This window comes from Puma concolor, chromosome C1 (assembly GCF_028749965.1).
Source record: "Puma concolor isolate L17-30 chromosome C1, mPumCon1.1.hap2, whole genome shotgun sequence".
NCBI lineage: Eukaryota > Metazoa > Chordata > Mammalia > Carnivora > Felidae > Puma > Puma concolor.
Window position 1 is genome coordinate 214,649,465 of NC_141674.1, and position 16,771 is coordinate 214,666,235.

The following is a 16,771-nucleotide window of genomic DNA, read 5'->3' on the forward strand; positions in this document are numbered from 1 at the left end:
AACAAAAACATGTATTTGGTGACCAGAAGTGTCAGAACGCGGTTTGGTGTGAGTAGCAAAGGAGAAATACAGGGGGAAAAGGCTAGATTTTTCTAATACATACACATAGAAGACTGGATGGAAGCGGACCCCAAACCATCTCCTGTAGCCCCAGTAGTTCAGTCTTGGACCGGGACCCTGGCTCCCAGTTCATCCAGAGAGCAGCTGGGCCCAGCCACCTTAGGGCGCGCCTCCCAGGCTCAGCCATCTAGAACCAGCCTCTTTGTTCCTCACTGTTTTTCAAATATCGCAGATGCAGTGAGCACCCAGGTCCACTGCTTTTTAAATGTCCACCAGGTGCACAAAAAGCTGTTTTACTTGGAGGCTGGGGCATAATGGTGCATACGCGAGGTAAAAGGCTTTTGCCCTTTTGACACCGAAGTCATACGAAGTGACAGAGAAACTAAACACAGCTGGCGTTAGAGCAGCCAGCAACAGCAATTTCCCTGTGTTGAAAGATTTCCAAAAAGTAGAGAGCGCAGGCCCTTGGTCAGGGCAGGGAGAGGCAGGACGCCGGGGTATTGTGACCTGCTCCAGGGAAGGGCAGCTTGTCCCGTGACCAACAGAGGCCCGGGCCCAGAGGGGCAAGAGAGCCGGACTGGACATGGAGCCTAGGGACGGGCCCTCCAGGGCCCCGCACGACGGGACGGATGAGTCACAGCAGCCGGCTGCGGCCCAGTGCATCGAGGGCCACCGCCTGATACTGCTGTTGGGCGAGCTTTGGAAGAGCGACCAGTGCTGCCTGACCCTGCAGGACATTCCGGAGAAGGCCCCTGCCCATCAGTCCTCCCGGCCCTCGTCCACCCGAGCCACGAGCGGGCACAGCAGCTCCAGCAACTGCGCCGCGCGGCGGCCCAAGCGCTCCGGCGACAGCTTGTGGAAGCCCGCCGACTGCCCCGCCGCCAAGTGCAAGCGCCCCACCCAGGAGAGGCCACGCCACAGGTGCAAGACTGCAGACCCGTGAGAGCCCGTGACGGCTCCGGCTCTGGCCGGGACCTGTGGTTCCGAGGCGGTGGAGGAGCCGGCGCCGGGATGCCGGGAGCCTTGCCAGCCGCCGAAGGCGCCGGAGCCGGGCGCGCGGCTGCTCCTGGCGCTGTGCTGCGCGTCTGCCGCTGCTCTCCAACCTGCGGCGGCTGCGGCTGCTCCTGCAGCAGGTGCACGCGCGGGATCGCCAGCCGCTCGCCGCGCTCGTCGGAATCGTCGTGCAGCCGCGGCCCGAAGAGGAGGAAGAGGCGCGCCGCCCCGTGGAGACCCTGCTTTGCAGTGCCTTCGCGCCGCACCGCCCCACCGTGGAGGTGCGCACGGCGGTGTTCAGCCCGAGCCGCCCCGAGGGCAGCCTGGACGTCCCGCGCGTCGGCAGCCCAGCCGAGCGCGGGGCTGCGTCCCCCTAGCGCATCCGGAGACCCAGACGGATGGTGAGGGGCCCGAAAGCGGGGGTGTGGGAAACTGCAAGGACGGAGGGAGTGCTGTGCTGGTCCAGTGTGGTGGACAAATCCCCGATGTCACCGTCCCTCTCCTCGTGGCCCTACCTGCACCACTCTGGGTGCAGATTAATTAGATTTCTCACCCCAGGTGTGCTCACGGGGCGATCTCCGGTCAAAAATGTTCGAATTTATTTAATTCGTAGAGTTACACTTGCACCCACCCACCCGACCCCTTGCCCCCTTGCCCCGTACTCCAAATCACACTTTTTTGCAAGGTACAGGTTTGGGAGTTTGTAGGACCTGGGCCCACACCTCCCTCTTCACATCCACTTATTTTTTGCTTGGTTCTGTGGGCTTCTCCTCCAAAGAAATCACAATTTACAGTAAAAACTGCCTACTGTGAACCAGGCACTGTACTAAGGGCTTTTTGGGTCTTAGCCTCACAATTGTGTTCCGGAAAAGGTGCTATGTCAGAGTAGCTGGCCGACTGCGCGATTCTTATTCAGCCCTTGAGAGCTTTCCTATCAGGGAATCCAGGCCTGTGGGCCCAGAGGGTCAATCTGTGGGTCTAGGGCCCTGGACAGGGGGCTCAGAAACGAGCACCAAGTGCCTTCTGTCTCTGAAGTCCCCTCCAGAGGCAGCAGCAGGGAAGAAAGAAGTGCTCTGGGCAGGGTGGTCCAATGTCCAGTTGCTCAAGGCTCTGCCACCTTCCCACTTGGTGACCAGAGCAAGCTGTCTCCTCTGAGGACGAGTTGCCCTCCTGACATGTGGGGGCCAAGGGTCAGTTGGTGTCTGAGGTCTCATCCAACTCTACGACACTAGCTTCAGGACAAATATTGACACGCTTGCTCTCGTGCCCTGGACACACCTGGCCAGAGGGCCAGGATCACTGGGTGTGGATTTTAACACCCTCGGAACTGTATCCTGACTACCTGACCTCGCATCCCCCATAGACTCCATCTTTCTCACTTTCCTGAATAGTCCATGAGGTTGCCCCATGGCTGCCATGTCCGGGAGGAGAGCTCAGACTGTTGGGTGGTCCTCAGCCAAGGCCAGAAAGCCCCAGTCCATCCTTGAAAAGAACCCCATGGTGATGCAGTCTGTGAGTGCCTTGTCCCCCATCGTCCATGCCCACCCTGCTTGCAATGATTTCCTGCTTTCTTCTTCCTCCTACCGTCGCCTTCAAGCGGCTTGTGTTGAGTTTCTTCTCTGGTCTTTGGCCCTCCAGGGCATTCACTGCCTGTGAGCAGGGACCACGTGAAAAGACAGGAGAACCATCATCCTAACTCCACGCAGTATATGAATGATCTGGGGCTTGGAAAGGGAGGGGTCACTTCCAGGCAGGGATCTCGAGAAAGGCTGTAGGAGGAGAGGAGTCCACTTGGGATGGATCTGGAAGATGGGACAGAAAGGGAGAGAGGTCTGATGGAGGGGAAGGGCTTTCATACATGCAGGGAAGCAGGCCTCCGTGCTCGCGGCTGCCAAGGCCTGGACAAGGTCAATGAGCCTGGGACACTGGTCTGTGACTGTGTTCTAGAGGAGTCAGACTCCTGCCAGGACCTTGTGCTCCAGCCAGAAGGCAGAGGGGGCCACGGAAGACCTTCTAGCAAAGTCCTACAATGCCAATCTTCCTCGTCCCTCTGGGCCAGCCTCACTCTACAGGCACTGTCTCCCTGCTTCTTGCTTAAAGAACGCACCCGTATTTTCTCCATTGCCGTAAACCTCTCACTCCTCTGTGTTTCCTCCATCACTCTCCCTGGGAACAGGGACTTCTTTTCTGTGCCACTTGGCCCCTCGGTATGACATGGCACGTTTCTTCCATCTACCAGGAAATACTACCCACGTGAGTTTGCCTTATCTAATTCATTTAAACCAGTGGTTCTCAACCAGGGGCAATTTTCACACACACACGCACACACCGGAGACATTTAGCATTGTCTGTAGACATTTTTGGTGGCCACAACTTGGGGCGGGGAGGGCAGGGGGACATGCTACTGGCATCTCTTGGCAGAGGCCAAGGATGCTGCTAAACTTCTCCAACACACAGGAGAATTATCTGAGCCAAAATATCAGTAGAGCTGAGGTTGAGAAACCCCGGGTTAAGTCAGGTGGAAACCCCAGGCAAAAGCCCACTGGTGTCTGAAAATTGAATACTGCAGAGATGAATGCTTTAGGAGTTCTTGACCTGTCTGCTTTATCTGGACGGGGTCCCTGACCCGGGTTTCCAGTCTCTGATTCTAAGTTGAATCCCCCAGAGGGATCCATCGCTCTTGACTTCAGGGGATTACTCACCTGCTCCCTGAACCTCCTCATGCTAAGGGTCAACCAAGTTCGATGCAACTTTATCGATCTGAGCCATCTTCCACTTCTAATCCCTGGTGCCTTTTTTTTTTTTTTTTTCTTCTTCAATCTTCTCAAGACCTTTTTTAGTTCAGTAACGTTAAGGCCTATATAATGATCCGATTCCCTATTGCCTTCTGAAATCATGAAAGAGCTCTGAATGGGAATTTGGCCTTGTCGATGCTTCCAACCAGCTGTGTCACCTTGGAAGGTGATTGAACTTCCCTAAACCTCAGTTTCTCTTCTTTAAGTTCTTTTCAGGCTCTAGGATCCCTAAACTACTTTCTGTCATTTCATATTTCATATTGGCTCTGGCCTTGCGTGGAGGTGCCTTCTGGCTATGTCTGCCCTTAACCTTGTCCTGGAGCAAGGGCATCACCCCCTAGGAACATGCAGTTAACAGCTGAATATTCACCCACCTGGTGATGCATCAGTAGTGGAGATAGGGTCTTCTAATCTGAACACATCCTGTGTTGCAGTCACTGTGACGTTTCAGGTTGTCTTTAAAAAATGCTTTATCCGCGTCCATCCTAAAAGGAAAATCATATTTTTACCTTCAGGAAAGATTCAGAGTCCCCTGATCGACCCGATGACTTTGGGGTTTAAGAGGTAGTCAGTTGTTGCCAGCGTAATGAGTTCGAACAAAGCTGGTATGTTTTCAGGGGAACTTCTTTCACCATAACTAAGGGCTCTTATTACAGCTGGGGATCCCCTGCCCCTTCCCACAGGAGGGAGAGCAGGTTTGGGAAGAAAGGAGAAGCTATTTTAAGAGAACCTGAGTGGGGGGAGGGGGAACAGCTGATCCACGGACTCCCCAGTCTTCGGTAAAGTTACCTAAAACTCCCAGAGCACGTGGTGAAATCGTTTGGTTTTGGTATGTGGAAACCGGTGACAGAGCTGAGCGTCACATGAGCTTCACAGCCAGGGTGCCTCCGAGCGAAACAGAAAGCGCACAGGGACCCAGGAACACACCAGCGGGGAGGTGCCTGAAGGAGGCGCTCAGGTAGCAGAACCGTGGGGGCCCAGGTTGTCACAGGCCCTGTGGCCAGGCGGAACTAGGTGCTGGAGGGCCCAGCAGGTGCCTTCTGCCCATCCCCGTAACTGGGGAGGAGGGAGGGCAGCAGGCTAGTGTGGGCAGAGGACGCTGTCCGCAGAGCCCTGCCACAGGAGCCCCCCCCCCCCCCCCCCCCGGCTTTTGTGACCTCACAGGAGGGCTGTAGGTGACTGTTCTCTGCGGGGCTGAGGTCCGCAGAGCCTTCCCCCAGGGCAGGGGCAAACGGCCCCCTTCCAGGAGGGAGCTGGAAGATTAGGCAGCTCCATGTAGGTCCACATGTAGGTGAACAGAACCCACCATGAGGAAGGGCAAAAAGAAGAAGCCAGAGTCCAGACGCCGCGGCTCCACACCCCAGCATGCCAGCTCGGAGTCGTCCACACCCCAGCACGCCAGCTCGGAGTCCACCCCTCGGCCCAGCCCTGGATCCACCCCGCAGCCCAGCTCTGGATCCGTCCCCCAGCAGCCTGCACCCCAGGCTCTCCCAGCTCCAGAAAGCAGACCCTCAGCCCGGGCCCCTGCACCGGCCCTGGGCCGGTTGCCTCCAGACCCTACCACAAAAGCACCCTCTCGATCCAGGAAATCAGGTGGGCACAGGGTCCCCCAGAGGCTGGCTCATTTCGGGTCATGGCGTTGGTTGACACGTATCCTGGACCTGTGCTTGTGGGGTGTGCGGGTTTGGGGGTTTCGCGTTTACCCAAGAGACTAGGATTCCTGGATCTCGCCATTCCCTACCATCCTGAGTCTCAATGAAGAAGGCAGCCACGTGTACATGTCGACATTTGCCTTGGCTCTGCGACCATACTAGCTCAACAGGAGTCAGGAGTGCCGTGCGGCTGCTCAAAAATAAAAACCAAGGATGTGTTAACAGAAATATACAGTTTAGGACGAGGGAGGTGGTCATACTCCGCCCTCGTCGGACTGTCCTTGTGTGCTGTAAAAGATGCTTCACAATCCAGTCCAAAAGAGATAGTGCAGGTTAATGGGGGATGAGAGGGCAGGGAAGCAAGAACCATTTGACGTATGAGGTTTGGTTGAAGGCATCGGAGGAAATCTGTCAAGTGAATGTCGGGAGTACACTTGCTCCGTGTTGCCCTCCGACGTCTGACGAAGCGCCCAGGAGTAGGGTTGCTGAATACAATACAGGACACCCAGTAAAATTTGAGTTTCGGACAGACAAATAATTTTTTAGTGTGTGTCCTAACATGGCATGGGCATTCTGCAGTTTTATTTGCTAAATCTGGCGGCCTTCCCTGTGGAAAACACCGTAGACAGGCAGATTTCTGCTCAACACGAAGAAGACATTTCCGACGATTAGTTCTCTCTGAAAATGGAATGGCTGTCTAGGAAAAGTGGTCCCCCGTCTTCCTGGGTAGCCACGGTCCGAATGAACCTTGGATTGTGTAGAGGGAATTCGAGTGGCGTTCAGGAGACGGGCTGGTTCATACTTTTGCTAATAGTGGTAATAACTAACTAACTCTCGCCACTGGGTATCAACGATGTACCCAGCATTCGGCTCAACTGTCTACATTAACCTTCCCGTTTGACGGTCCTGTAAAGGAGCTACTGTTATCATCGTCTCCCTTTTATAGATGTGGAAACTGAGGCTCAAAGAAATCAAACCACACACTCTCAAGCAAGCAGTAGTAGCAGGGAGAGGGCAGCCTCCATCTACTCTGATTCCACTACCCTTGCTCTTCACTGTGACATTGATTGACCTTCTGGTCCCAAGAGTCCGGTGGTTTCCCCAGGAGGAAGAACACCCTTCTCTGGGATTCTGTTGAATTCACCGTGAGCCAGTGCCGGTGGCTCTATGGTCCTGAGCAGGCCACGCTCTCTGGGCTGCAGCTTATTCCTCTGCGACGGTGTGGCTACAAAAAAAAAAAAAAAAAAAAAAAAAATGTGAGATTTAGTGAGAGAGCCAGATCCAACATACCACTGTGACAACAATCCTATTTCCATGGCTAAGAATCAATTCATTTTTAACATGTAGAAATAGTTATCAGTGTGATATATCATGTGTATTGTGATCATCAACCACGGACGTAAACATTTCTGGATTATGGCCTTCAGAACTGGTATCTGTAGAAAGCAAAATTTTCCAGCCCCAAATCTTGTGATGAATGCATGTGGCTCACTCCTGGGGAAAGGATTCTGCTTATTGAGGTGGCCGAGCGGGAAACAGTGATGACCTGTCAGCGGTTACAGTGGACCCCCTACACTTCTTCTGCCAGAGGAATTTTCTCCCTTTGAACCGGAGTGGGAAACAATGTTGGCGATAAGGGACAAAGGCCTTTATTTAAATAAAGGGTGCCAGTTTCTAAAATCCAAATCTCTTTGTATGCAGAAAACATCGTAGTTCAGGAAAGTACAAGTCTTCCACTAAAATGGCTACAATCGAAAGATGGACAGGGGCACCCGGGGGGCTCAGTCAGTTGAGCAACCGACTCTTGATTTCAGGTCAGGTCACGATCTCATGGTCATGAGGTCGAGCCCTGCGTTGGGCTCTGCACTGACAGCATGGAGCCTGCTTGGGATTCTCTCTTTCTCTCTCCCTCCCTCTCTGCCTGTCTCCCCAGCTCATGCTCTCTGTCTCTCAAATCAGTAAACTTAAAAAAAAAAAAAAAAAAGTGAAGTTACCATGTGACCCAGCAATTCCACTCCCAGGTACATACCCAGGAGAATTAAAAACACAACATCCGTACAAAAACTTGTACGTGAATGTTCACAGCAGCTTCAGTAATAATAGTCGAGAAGTGGGGGGAAGAAACTCAATATCAACCACCTGATGAATGGATAAACAACGTGAAGGGTATCCATACAATGAAATACTATCTGACATATTGACACGTGCTCCCACACGGGTAAACCTCAAAGACATTAGGCTAAGTGAGAGAAGCTACTCCCCCAAAAGCCCACATGAGTGATTCCATTTATGAAAGGTACAGAATAGGCAAATTTCTTGCCAGGAACCGGGGGCAGTGGGGAAAGGCAGTGCCTGCTCAATGGTTATGGGGCTTCCTTGGGGGACAGATGAAAATGTTCTGGAATTAGTAATGATGGTTGTACACCTCTGTTGATTGACCGAAACCACTGAAAACTTTTAGGGGTAAATGTCACGTACAGGAATTAAAAGGCTATTAAAAAATTGTTTTAACAGAGGAAAAAGACCAGTGTTGCCTTTGGAGTCCCTTCCTTCCCCATTCCAGAAAAAGTATCTGTCGTGGGCGGGTCTAAGCAGGAAGGGTGCTGAGTCTGCCCGGTGGACCGCTGGCCGAGCTTTGGTCGGAAGAACCTGTAGCTCGGTCAGGAAGCCAGGACTGAAGTCACTGCACGAGGAGGGAGTTATCCGCCCGGAAATCCCCTTGGGTAACAGCACAACATCTCCGAGTTCCGCTGGGATCCTTGGCAGGGGACACATGGGAGACAAGTTTGGGGAGGCGTCTCAAGGACCGTAAATCAGAGCAGCAGCTGGCTTCTGGATAAGTCAGTGAACCCCGGGCAAATGGACCTTGGACCAATGTCAGATGCCCCCTCTCGCCGAGCGGACGGTCCCCTGCTGCCGTCCGTTCCCGTGAAGTCTGTCGAAGGAGCGCCGAATGAGTTAGCACCCCTGAGCCGAAGCCCACTTCTTGAATCTACTTGTTATAAGGGCACAGCCCATATATTCTCTGAGCCTCTGTTTCCCTATTTGCAAACTGAGAATGGCGATATTCCACTCGGCAGGGTTGTCCTGACAGATGAGAGGATAATGACGAGGGGAGGGAGGAAGCATTGCTCCGGTGTGAGCTGTTAACGGCATGATTTTGCAATCCCCAGGGAGCTCCGGTCCCTAAAACAACCAGCTTCCCCTGCTCTCTTTCCTGTGTCTCCCTGGCTCCCGCCGGCCTCCTGGAGGCCGGGGGTCCCTCATCTGTCTCCTTCTCTGTCCATCCAGGGTCTCTGACTCGTGCGGGGCCACGGGCCTTCTGTTCCTGTTCCGCTTGCCCCGGAAGCTCTGCTTGCTGGCGTCGTCTGGGCCTGTGTCACAGCCGCATCTTTGATGTCCTTCTTCCTCTACCCTGGCCGACCATGCCAGGAAGAGGATTTCCAAGCCTCCTCACTTTCTACAGGTTCTGGAGCGCGTGGGGGGCTGGACCCTCAGGGCACAATTCCTGGGGTCAGGCTCTGCCCCGGACCATAGTAGCAGCCATGGGTAACTTCTTCTTGGGAAGCCCAGGCAGAAAAGAAGCCTCTCCCGGGGTGGCCAGTTCCTGGGGTTTGGCACCCTGCCCTTTCTGACCAGACCCACACCCCCAGGGTACCCCACCTGCACGGAGGGGTGCCAATTTTCTTCCTTACTGAAAATGGCTTCTTTGGGAGGCACGTTTTTCTTTTCCCCATGGGCCCACTGCTTCCTCAGAGTCTATGCCCTCACAGCCCTTAGTAAATCCCCTGTCACCCAGAGCTTTGTGATTAAATGCTGTGTTTGGCGATTGGCCGCCTTCTCTGGCCCATACCACAGCTGAGAGCTTCTGGTTCTTGACCCGCATCTGCACTACCCCCCAGACTTTAGTGACAGATGCTGATTGCAACTCACACGTGCCCTTGGTAATAGCAAGATCCCCACTCCTTCGGCGGTTTCCGGCTACTTCCGGCAGCTCCGCAGGAGACATGCCCCCAGGCTGGGCAGCCTCCCGTAGAGTCTTCCACAGTATCTGGCCTTCCTTTCCTCTTCCACGGAGCCATCAGGAGAAAGCCACCCCTCATGGGAAGACCCCTGTGCAGAAAACTGGACTGAACATGTCAGTCCCCCTGCCCAGTGGTGCAGGGCTCTGTGCAAGGGCTGGTTGGAGGGGAGCCCTCATCATCTGCCCCCAGTTCTGGGCCCCAGAGTAGTTGCACCTGTATTCAGGGTCTCACCCGATGTCCATGAAGCGGCTTCGCACTTGGGGATCTCACACCCCTAACCCAGAAGCAGAGCCCACCTCCCCCTCACCCTCATCCTGCTCCTCCTCTTGGCTGGTGTCTCCACCACCAAATCCCCACTCCTGTCCATCCTTGAAAAGCACCATCTCTCAGACATACGAGAAGCAAACGGATACCCAGGTGTGTTGGGAGAACATGCGTAAAGCCAAAAATACAACCTGGTAAGTCCCCGTCGAGGAATGATCTGCCCACCACTCGCCTTTACTGACTTTCCTCCCACACACTTAGTATTCCTATCCATCTGGTGCTAAGCCGAGCCACGGATTCGTATCACTTAAAAACCAACAAGCGGGGAAACCTGTTCTGGATAGAATACTAAGCCCTGTGAGGAACTTTACCCTTAAAAACCGTACCGTCTACGTGGTAAGCTGAGACATGGGCCTTAGGATCTCAGATGCAAGCCGGAAAGTGACGTCTGTCCTAGAGATGTTCTAAGAGCTTCAGGAAAAGAGCGCTCGCTCCTAAATCAGGGTCCAGGGAGACTTTGCAGTGTCATTGGTATCTGAGCTGAGTCAAAAAGGGTCTTGGGATCCTCTGTGGCTTAAGATGAAAAGACAGAGCATCCTAGGTGGCAGAGGGAAAGGTAAAAGACTTAGAATTAGGCAAGTGAGGGGAAGGGGCAGAGATCCAGTCTGGCCGGGGTAAGACGTGTCAGTCTTGATTCCGCTCAAATTTTAGCACCAGGGTCCATCATCTTGACACCTCTTGGTGCAGTGGAATGTGAGACCTTGGCCTGAAACACACAGTCACGTTGAATAAGGTTCTCTACTTCAGTAGGATCGATGTCAACACGGATACTGCATTTTGTCAAAGCCTTCCTCGGGAGCGTGATCATCTGTTTTCCTCACCCGTGTGGTGGGCGTCATATGTTGTTTCCTCGGATTCCTCACCTCCAAAATGGAGTCACATGACACAACCCGCTTCACATGGTGGTTGTCAGGCTTGAGGAAGACGCTGGGTGTGAGATGCTTGGCACGGGGCCTGGCACACCGCGGCCTTCGCTGCCTTCGTACCCTGCTCCCTGGGTGTCCGGGGAGCTGGCACCCCAGGCTAGCCCATCCTCAGACACAGGGACTCTCGCGACAGGGATTTATTGGAAGGGATGGGCGGAATTGTGTCCCCCTGAGAGGAGGCTCGGTCACGGGGAGAAGGCGTTCCTGAAATCCCGAGGCCACCCTACGATTTCTGCTTTCCCTGCATGTAGACGGACACTAGAGTCCCAGCTTCCCCCAACCTGTGGGCTTTCTGTTTCGCTCTACAGAGAACCTGCAAGAAAACACTCCACTCATCGTAATTCACGTGCTCCAAGCTCTCGGGCCTGCCGCTGTGGCTCTGGGAGCCCTGGGGGCTGCCTGTTACATCACTGAATCCTTGTGAACAAACCCCAGGCCCGCGGCCCGGCAGGTACGTGGACCCCCTCTGTGCCCGCTCCCCCTTGCAGAGCTGGTCCTCAAGCCACCGAGCCACCGTCCCTGCAGGACCGGGCTGAGGGAGTGTCTCTCCTTCTCTGAATAAAGGGGGAATTTATGGGTGGACCAAGCCCCCAGCCTCTCGGGGAAAGCTTAAGAACCGAGGGACTCTTCCTGGATTCAAGGTCACCTGGCTTTGCCAAGCAGCCCGACGCTCTTGGACAATGCCAGACCCATACTGGGATTGTCAAACCAAGGTTCGCCAACCCCCACTGGCCTGGGATACCAGACGGGAGGAGATGGGAGACGTGGAGCAGAGGTTCCTAGCCAGGCTCCTAGAGGCAGAGCCTGAGACAGGGGTTTGGGTGCACAGGATTTGTGGAGGAAAAAGGGAGTGAGGGAGGTAAGAGGACAGAGGACGGAGTAGAGCGAGGAGGAGGTCTCAGCGGCGAGTCCAGCTTCAGCTCGACCCCAGGGGAGCTTTGGCGCGTGAATTACACCACAGAGCTGGTGGGGATCTGGGTGGGCACCAGGAGCACCCACAGTTGTCCCCAGTGCCAAGTCCCCATTGCAGTGAATGCCTGCTAATGCTGGTCGGGTGGTAATGGCAGCTTTTCCACCCACCCCCAGACCTCCACCGGCCCCAGAATGGACAGGGAGTGGCCGCAGCAGGGCACGAGGTGGGAACAGATGCTCAAAGTATCTCAAAAGCCTGACCCAGACAGCAAACTCACCACCTGCTCAGGGGCTCTGCTGCCTGATCGAGGGACTGTTGTGGACGCACCTTAAGTTTCATGAAATTCCAGAGCCACCAAGAGGCTCCGTTTCCCCATCAGGGAAGACCGTGGGGCCTTCTTCTCAAGATTATTGGAATATAAGATAAGGTGGCCAGGTGACGGGTCTTGTTACCCCTACCACCATGGGGGTGGTTGGAAACATGCAGGCTTTGGAGTAGGTCCCAGGCCTGACTCTGCTACCTGGTGGCTGGGTCTTAGGGGACGCATCACTTAACTTCTGTGAGAGCCACGCCATGGCTAACGTAGGGGGACTAGTGACGACCTCCAAGGGCGATGGTTTTGAGGATGCACTGAGGGGATGTTCAGACATGCCAGGCGGGTCACAGGGGATGGGTAGATGGTGACCTGCAGTCTGAAGAATGCCCTTGAGCCATTTTGTTCTAGAGGCTCCTTACAACAGGGCCCACGGTGTCAACTTGGGTTCTGTCCCTCGAGGCACGCAAGGTTACCGTCAGATCCCATTCCACACCCAGGATCTCTGGAGCCTGGGACAAGTTCCTTAACTCCTGACACCTCATTTTTCTTTTTGTTAAATGGAGGTAATGATAGTATCCCTCTCACTGGGTTGACATCTGTAATATCACTTACTCTTTTTTTTTTTTAATTAGCTTTCTTTTTAACTTCCATGCATTTATTTTCAAGGGAAATTTAGTTCTGGCCATAAATGGGAAATCCTATCCCTTTCCATAAAAAGACTACACAGTAAATATACATCCAAAATGTCATGGAATTCTAGCCGATAAGGATACCTGAGAAAGCCTCCGCTTTCAAGGCAGTGCCCTGTGTGCTCCAAGGACAGGTGTTGGATGTTAAGACAGGCAGCGCCACACTGAGATGCTGTCTTCCATTTTAACCGGAGTTGAGAGACCCCAGGAATGGCAGGGACCCCAGTTACTTAATGTGGAGCATCAAATATACTGCAGTTCACACAGTGCTGAGCCCTGCGCGGAGGGTGCAGAGAGGGGAGGAAGGAGATGGTTGATGGCAAGGAGGGAAGAGAAGGTGGCCGGGACGGGGAAATGGAGAGGACGGGAGAGGAATGGAAACCCGCCCCGGGTCTGGAGGAGGTCACTCTCCCAGGGCCTGAGAGTGAATCAGTGGCAGAGTCAACAAGACCCCAGAGACTGAAGCCCCGAGTGTGTTGGGGGTGGGGGTTCAAGTGGCTGGTGGGCCCTATGTCGAGGATGTCACTTAGAAACGCACGCAGTGCACGAACTTCACCCAGCTTTCTTCTGCTCCGAGGGGTAACTCCTTATGTCCTCTCAGGGTGGGCCCGGTGCCTGGATGCAGGGCTAGGGTGCAGCTTTCTCGGGGCCAGACGAAACCAGCCCAGGGACAGGTCTCCAACCTGACAAGCTGGTCCGGCCAGCGACCAGGGACCAGGGACATGCTAGTCCTCTCTCTGCACAGAGCTGTCCCTCAACCACTCTGGTTTCCCTTGAGGGAGAGGGAGGCTGTGCCACCCACCCTGAGTGGCCTGAGACAGGGTCCTTCCCAGACTCCACAGCCCTGATGAGGTGGCCTTTCTCCACGTAACCCACTGCTTTTGTCAAATTACTGTTCCAGCACTGGGATGGCATTGGGGTACTTGAAATGCGTTTTAACCGACCTCAGCAGGCCTAGCCTCTTCCAGACCTGCTTCTGTCCGAGCCTGTGCTACAGGGTCATATCCCATCATTGAGTAGACACTGTGAGTCTGAGGGTCTGATTATGGCACCACCAGCAGGGGGCAGGAGAGGCCTTTCTAGAAGCCTAGAGGTTGCAGTGACAGTTCCTGGACACTAGTCAAGCACAGTGTCTCCCACTCTGACTTCCCACTGTCCCCCACAAGAACCCCTGCGAACTCTGTCAACAGGCAAGTGGGGCAGCACGGCTGTGACATGTCAGTACTGACCATGTGCCCAGCACCACACTGGGTACGGTGAGACTTGATGACACCAAGGTCCACCAACAGCCGACGGCTAGGCTTGGGACTTTGAGGTCTGGTAAAGTCAGTGCATCTAGGCTGGCCAAGGCCCCCAAGAGAGGGGAACAGGGGATAATAATTCACAGGGAGACACAAATGCTTACCTGACATCCAAGCTAGAAGGCAGAGTGCAGATGGGGGGAAAGAGTGTTCATTAATTAAATAATGCATTCATTCATTAAATATTCCTGGGGTATGTACCCTGTGCGATAGGAGTAAACCAAGATGAACAAAAGCCCTCCCCTGGTGGAGCCTGCATTCTAGAGGGCACAGACAGACAATTGACAAGTTAACGAATAAACAAGATCTCTTGATTGTGTGGCAAATGTTATGAAGGAAATAGAGACATAAAGTTGATCTGATAAAGAACAGAGAAGGTCAGAATGATCGGGGGGGGGGGGGGAGGGGGGTGCTCCTGGGAACAAGCTGGTCTGTAAAGGCTTCTCTGAACTGAGGCACACATGGCAGAAAGAGCCAGACTATGCAAATATGTCTGTGTTCTTGCAGACAGAATAGCAAATTCAATAGCCCTGAGGCACGAAGGAGCCTCACACGTTTTGGGGGCCAGACAAGAGGCCAGTATGACTGAAGCCAAGATGCCACTGGAGGGACCAAGGTCAGGCAGGGCCTCGAAGATTTCTCTTGTGTTCCAGATGGGTTGGAAGCCCCAGAAGCAGGGCAAGAGCAAATTCTTATATAGCACTTCCTGTGTGCAGGCACTGTTCCGGGTGCTTTACATATATTCATTCATTCATTCTCCCCTCAGAGGGAAGTCTCTCAAGCTGCTGATTTAGATTTCAAAATAATTGCAGGTCCTGTCAAGTAGAGAATGGAAAAGGGGGAAGAGGACGAGATGGGAATTGTTTGCACTGCTCTAGGCAGGCAAAGATGGCACTTGGAACAGGGTGATGGCTCTTACGGATATAGAACCAGCAAGTCTTGCTGATAGATTGAATGAAGCGATGAGGGAAAGGAAGCCTCAAGGAGGAGTCCTTGAGGTGCCATTGCCAGAGGCACAAGGCACAGGAGGGGGCAGTAATCAAGAGTTCTGTTCGTTGTTACCGTTAAGATGTTGGACAACCAAAAGGACATGTCACATAGGCAGATGGATATATGGAAGTCAGCGGAAAAGCCCGGTCTTAGCTCTAAGCGTAGGAGTGATTAGAAATAGCTGAGATATACAGCCACAGGCAGTGGCTAAGATGACTCGGGGAGAAGGCATAAATAGAGTAGAGAGCCAAGAACTGAGGCCAGGAAGAGGTCGTTTAGAAGTCTGCTAGTGAAGGAAGGTGCCTATGGAGAAGACACCTACTGTGGGTCTGCTCTGGGTCTAGGCAAGTATGCAGGGTCCCTGTAAGTTCTCAGAGATAAGAAGAACAGATAGGTTCAGGTCAACAAGTGGTGTCCACAGGTAGGGAAAGGCAGCAAGGAGACAAGAATCTCAGTGGAAGGGGCCGAGCAGGGCTGGGACCTCTGATCATAAGGACCCTGCCGCTACCTTTCTGTTTGTCCACGGAGTGTGGACAGACAGACATGTGCTTCCCTTTCCTAAGGGGAAAGCACCCACTACAATAGGTAGGAATGTTTTTAGAAGGTGATATGGGAGCCAAGTGCAGAATGAACGCCCAATGCGGATCTGTTGGCTTGGACAAGTGCTTTAGCCACTGAAAGCGACCCTGAGGTTATATGAAAGTCGGTGTGTGTATGTGTGTGTGTGTGTGTGTGTGTGTGTGTGCGCGTGCATGGGGGGTACACTGAGTCATCCTGGGTTCCATAGGCTCAGCAATTAGACACTGTGGAAGGGAAATAGAGAGTTTGGTGTCCTTCTTAGTCCATAGACTATAGAACCATCTAATGACAGTGACAAAGCCTCCTCTCTGGAAAAAGGCGTTTCCAGAATCCTCCTTCTTAAAGCATGGGAAGCCCCTCTCTCAGCATCCCTCCAAGAATGATGAGACACTACAAGCAAAGGGCTGTTTCCCCTCTCCTTTTGGGCACTGAGCATAGTAAAATTCATTGCCACAATCCAGCTTGGGGGCCGTGAGGCTCTATCGTAGCTGCTGGGAGCCCTGGGAGAAGGGACAGGAAAAGAAGGCGCCAATGTTGACTGAGCCAAGTACCTTCCAAGAACTTTGCATAAGTGCGTTATAGCCTAAAGGGAACACCAGGCTCTAAGTGGCTGTGTTTAGATGAAACTAGTTGACAAGACAATGACAGAAATTTGAATCCTAAATCATTTATTTTTCCACAAGAGGATCTTAGCTGCTGAACCTTCACCCATGGGGTGGTAAAACTGGGAAGCCACCAAAATTCCAAGGTCATGGAATATTGTCTAAGCTAATGGCTCTATCCTCATTTTTCTTACAGATCCAGTTTCCATCAAGGATCTCTCTTGTCACCAAAATAGAACAAAAAAAAAAAATTCTGTTTCATGAGTGTGTTTTACCCAGAGACACAAAGTTCAACTTGGCAAGTGCGTTGGGAGATGGGTTTGGGATGACTTTGAGAGCCCCAGGCAATGAGGGTGGGATCCTGCAGTTTCCTGTTGGGGCCACAGACCCGATGGTGGGGGGTGGGGGGTGGGGGGAGGGCAACTTTCTCTGCACATTCAGAGCAAACTGTTTCTGATTTTCCCAAGCTAAAAACAAGAATTCTAGAACTTAATTCAATACCTAACACAGTCAACTGCACTTCCGTCCAGTGGTAATCCCGGTTAGTGGGAACAGGAGGAATGTGCTGGCCCCCTTCCAGGCCTGCGCCTTGGGGAACAGGGGCCC

At 53.4% G+C, this 16,771-nt stretch overlaps 1 protein-coding gene, 1 long non-coding RNA gene and 1 pseudogene across 6 annotated transcripts; 2 read left to right on the forward strand and 1 right to left on the reverse strand.

Moving 5' to 3' along the window:
* Positions 1-643: 643 nt before the first annotated feature.
* Positions 644-1,628, forward strand: LOC147578729 (uncharacterized; annotated as a pseudogene).
* Positions 1,629-1,704: 76 nt separating this feature from the next.
* On the reverse strand, positions 1,705-4,960 carry LOC147578730 (uncharacterized). The gene is made up of 3 exons (XR_015255616.1): positions 4,638-4,960; positions 4,223-4,333; positions 1,705-2,855 (listed from the first exon to the last, which is right to left on the reverse strand). It is a non-coding gene; the product is annotated as an uncharacterized LOC147578730 (long non-coding RNA).
* A 50-nt stretch (positions 4,961-5,010) lies between these two features.
* Positions 5,011-16,416, forward strand: SPATA3 (spermatogenesis associated 3). 5 transcript variants are annotated; one of them, XM_086719905.1, is made up of 5 exons: positions 5,012-5,441; positions 8,792-9,049; positions 9,903-9,983; positions 11,084-11,226; positions 16,362-16,416. In XM_086719905.1, exons 1-4 carry the CDS (start codon positions 5,156-5,158, stop codon positions 11,197-11,199), a joined length of 741 nt encoding a protein of 246 aa, XP_086576031.1. In that variant the 5' UTR covers positions 5,012-5,155; the 3' UTR covers positions 11,200-11,226; positions 16,362-16,416. The 5 variants fall into 5 exon arrangements, with proteins under 5 accessions (XP_086576029.1, XP_086576030.1, XP_086576031.1 ...); XM_086719903.1 differs by lacking the exons at positions 11,084-11,226; positions 16,362-16,416 and adding an exon at positions 10,597-11,036 and having other exon boundaries at positions 5,011-5,441; XM_086719904.1 differs by lacking the exons at positions 11,084-11,226; positions 16,362-16,416 and adding an exon at positions 10,600-11,036 and having other exon boundaries at positions 5,011-5,441.
* Positions 16,417-16,771: the final 355 nt, after the last annotated feature.

Excerpts from the sequence above, each read along its gene's own strand:
- SPATA3 (XM_086719903.1), top strand. The coding sequence starts at position 5,156 with ATGAGGAAGGGCAAAAAGAAGAAGCCAGAGTCCAGACGCCGCGGCTCC. Across the intron at positions 5,442-8,791 it reads CTCTCGATCCAGGAAATCAG|GGTCTCTGACTCGTGCGGGG; the intron begins GTGGGCACAGGG and ends CTGTCCATCCAG. Across the intron at positions 9,050-9,902 it reads GACCATAGTAGCAGCCATGG|CACCATCTCTCAGACATACG; the intron begins GTAACTTCTTCT and ends ATCCTTGAAAAG.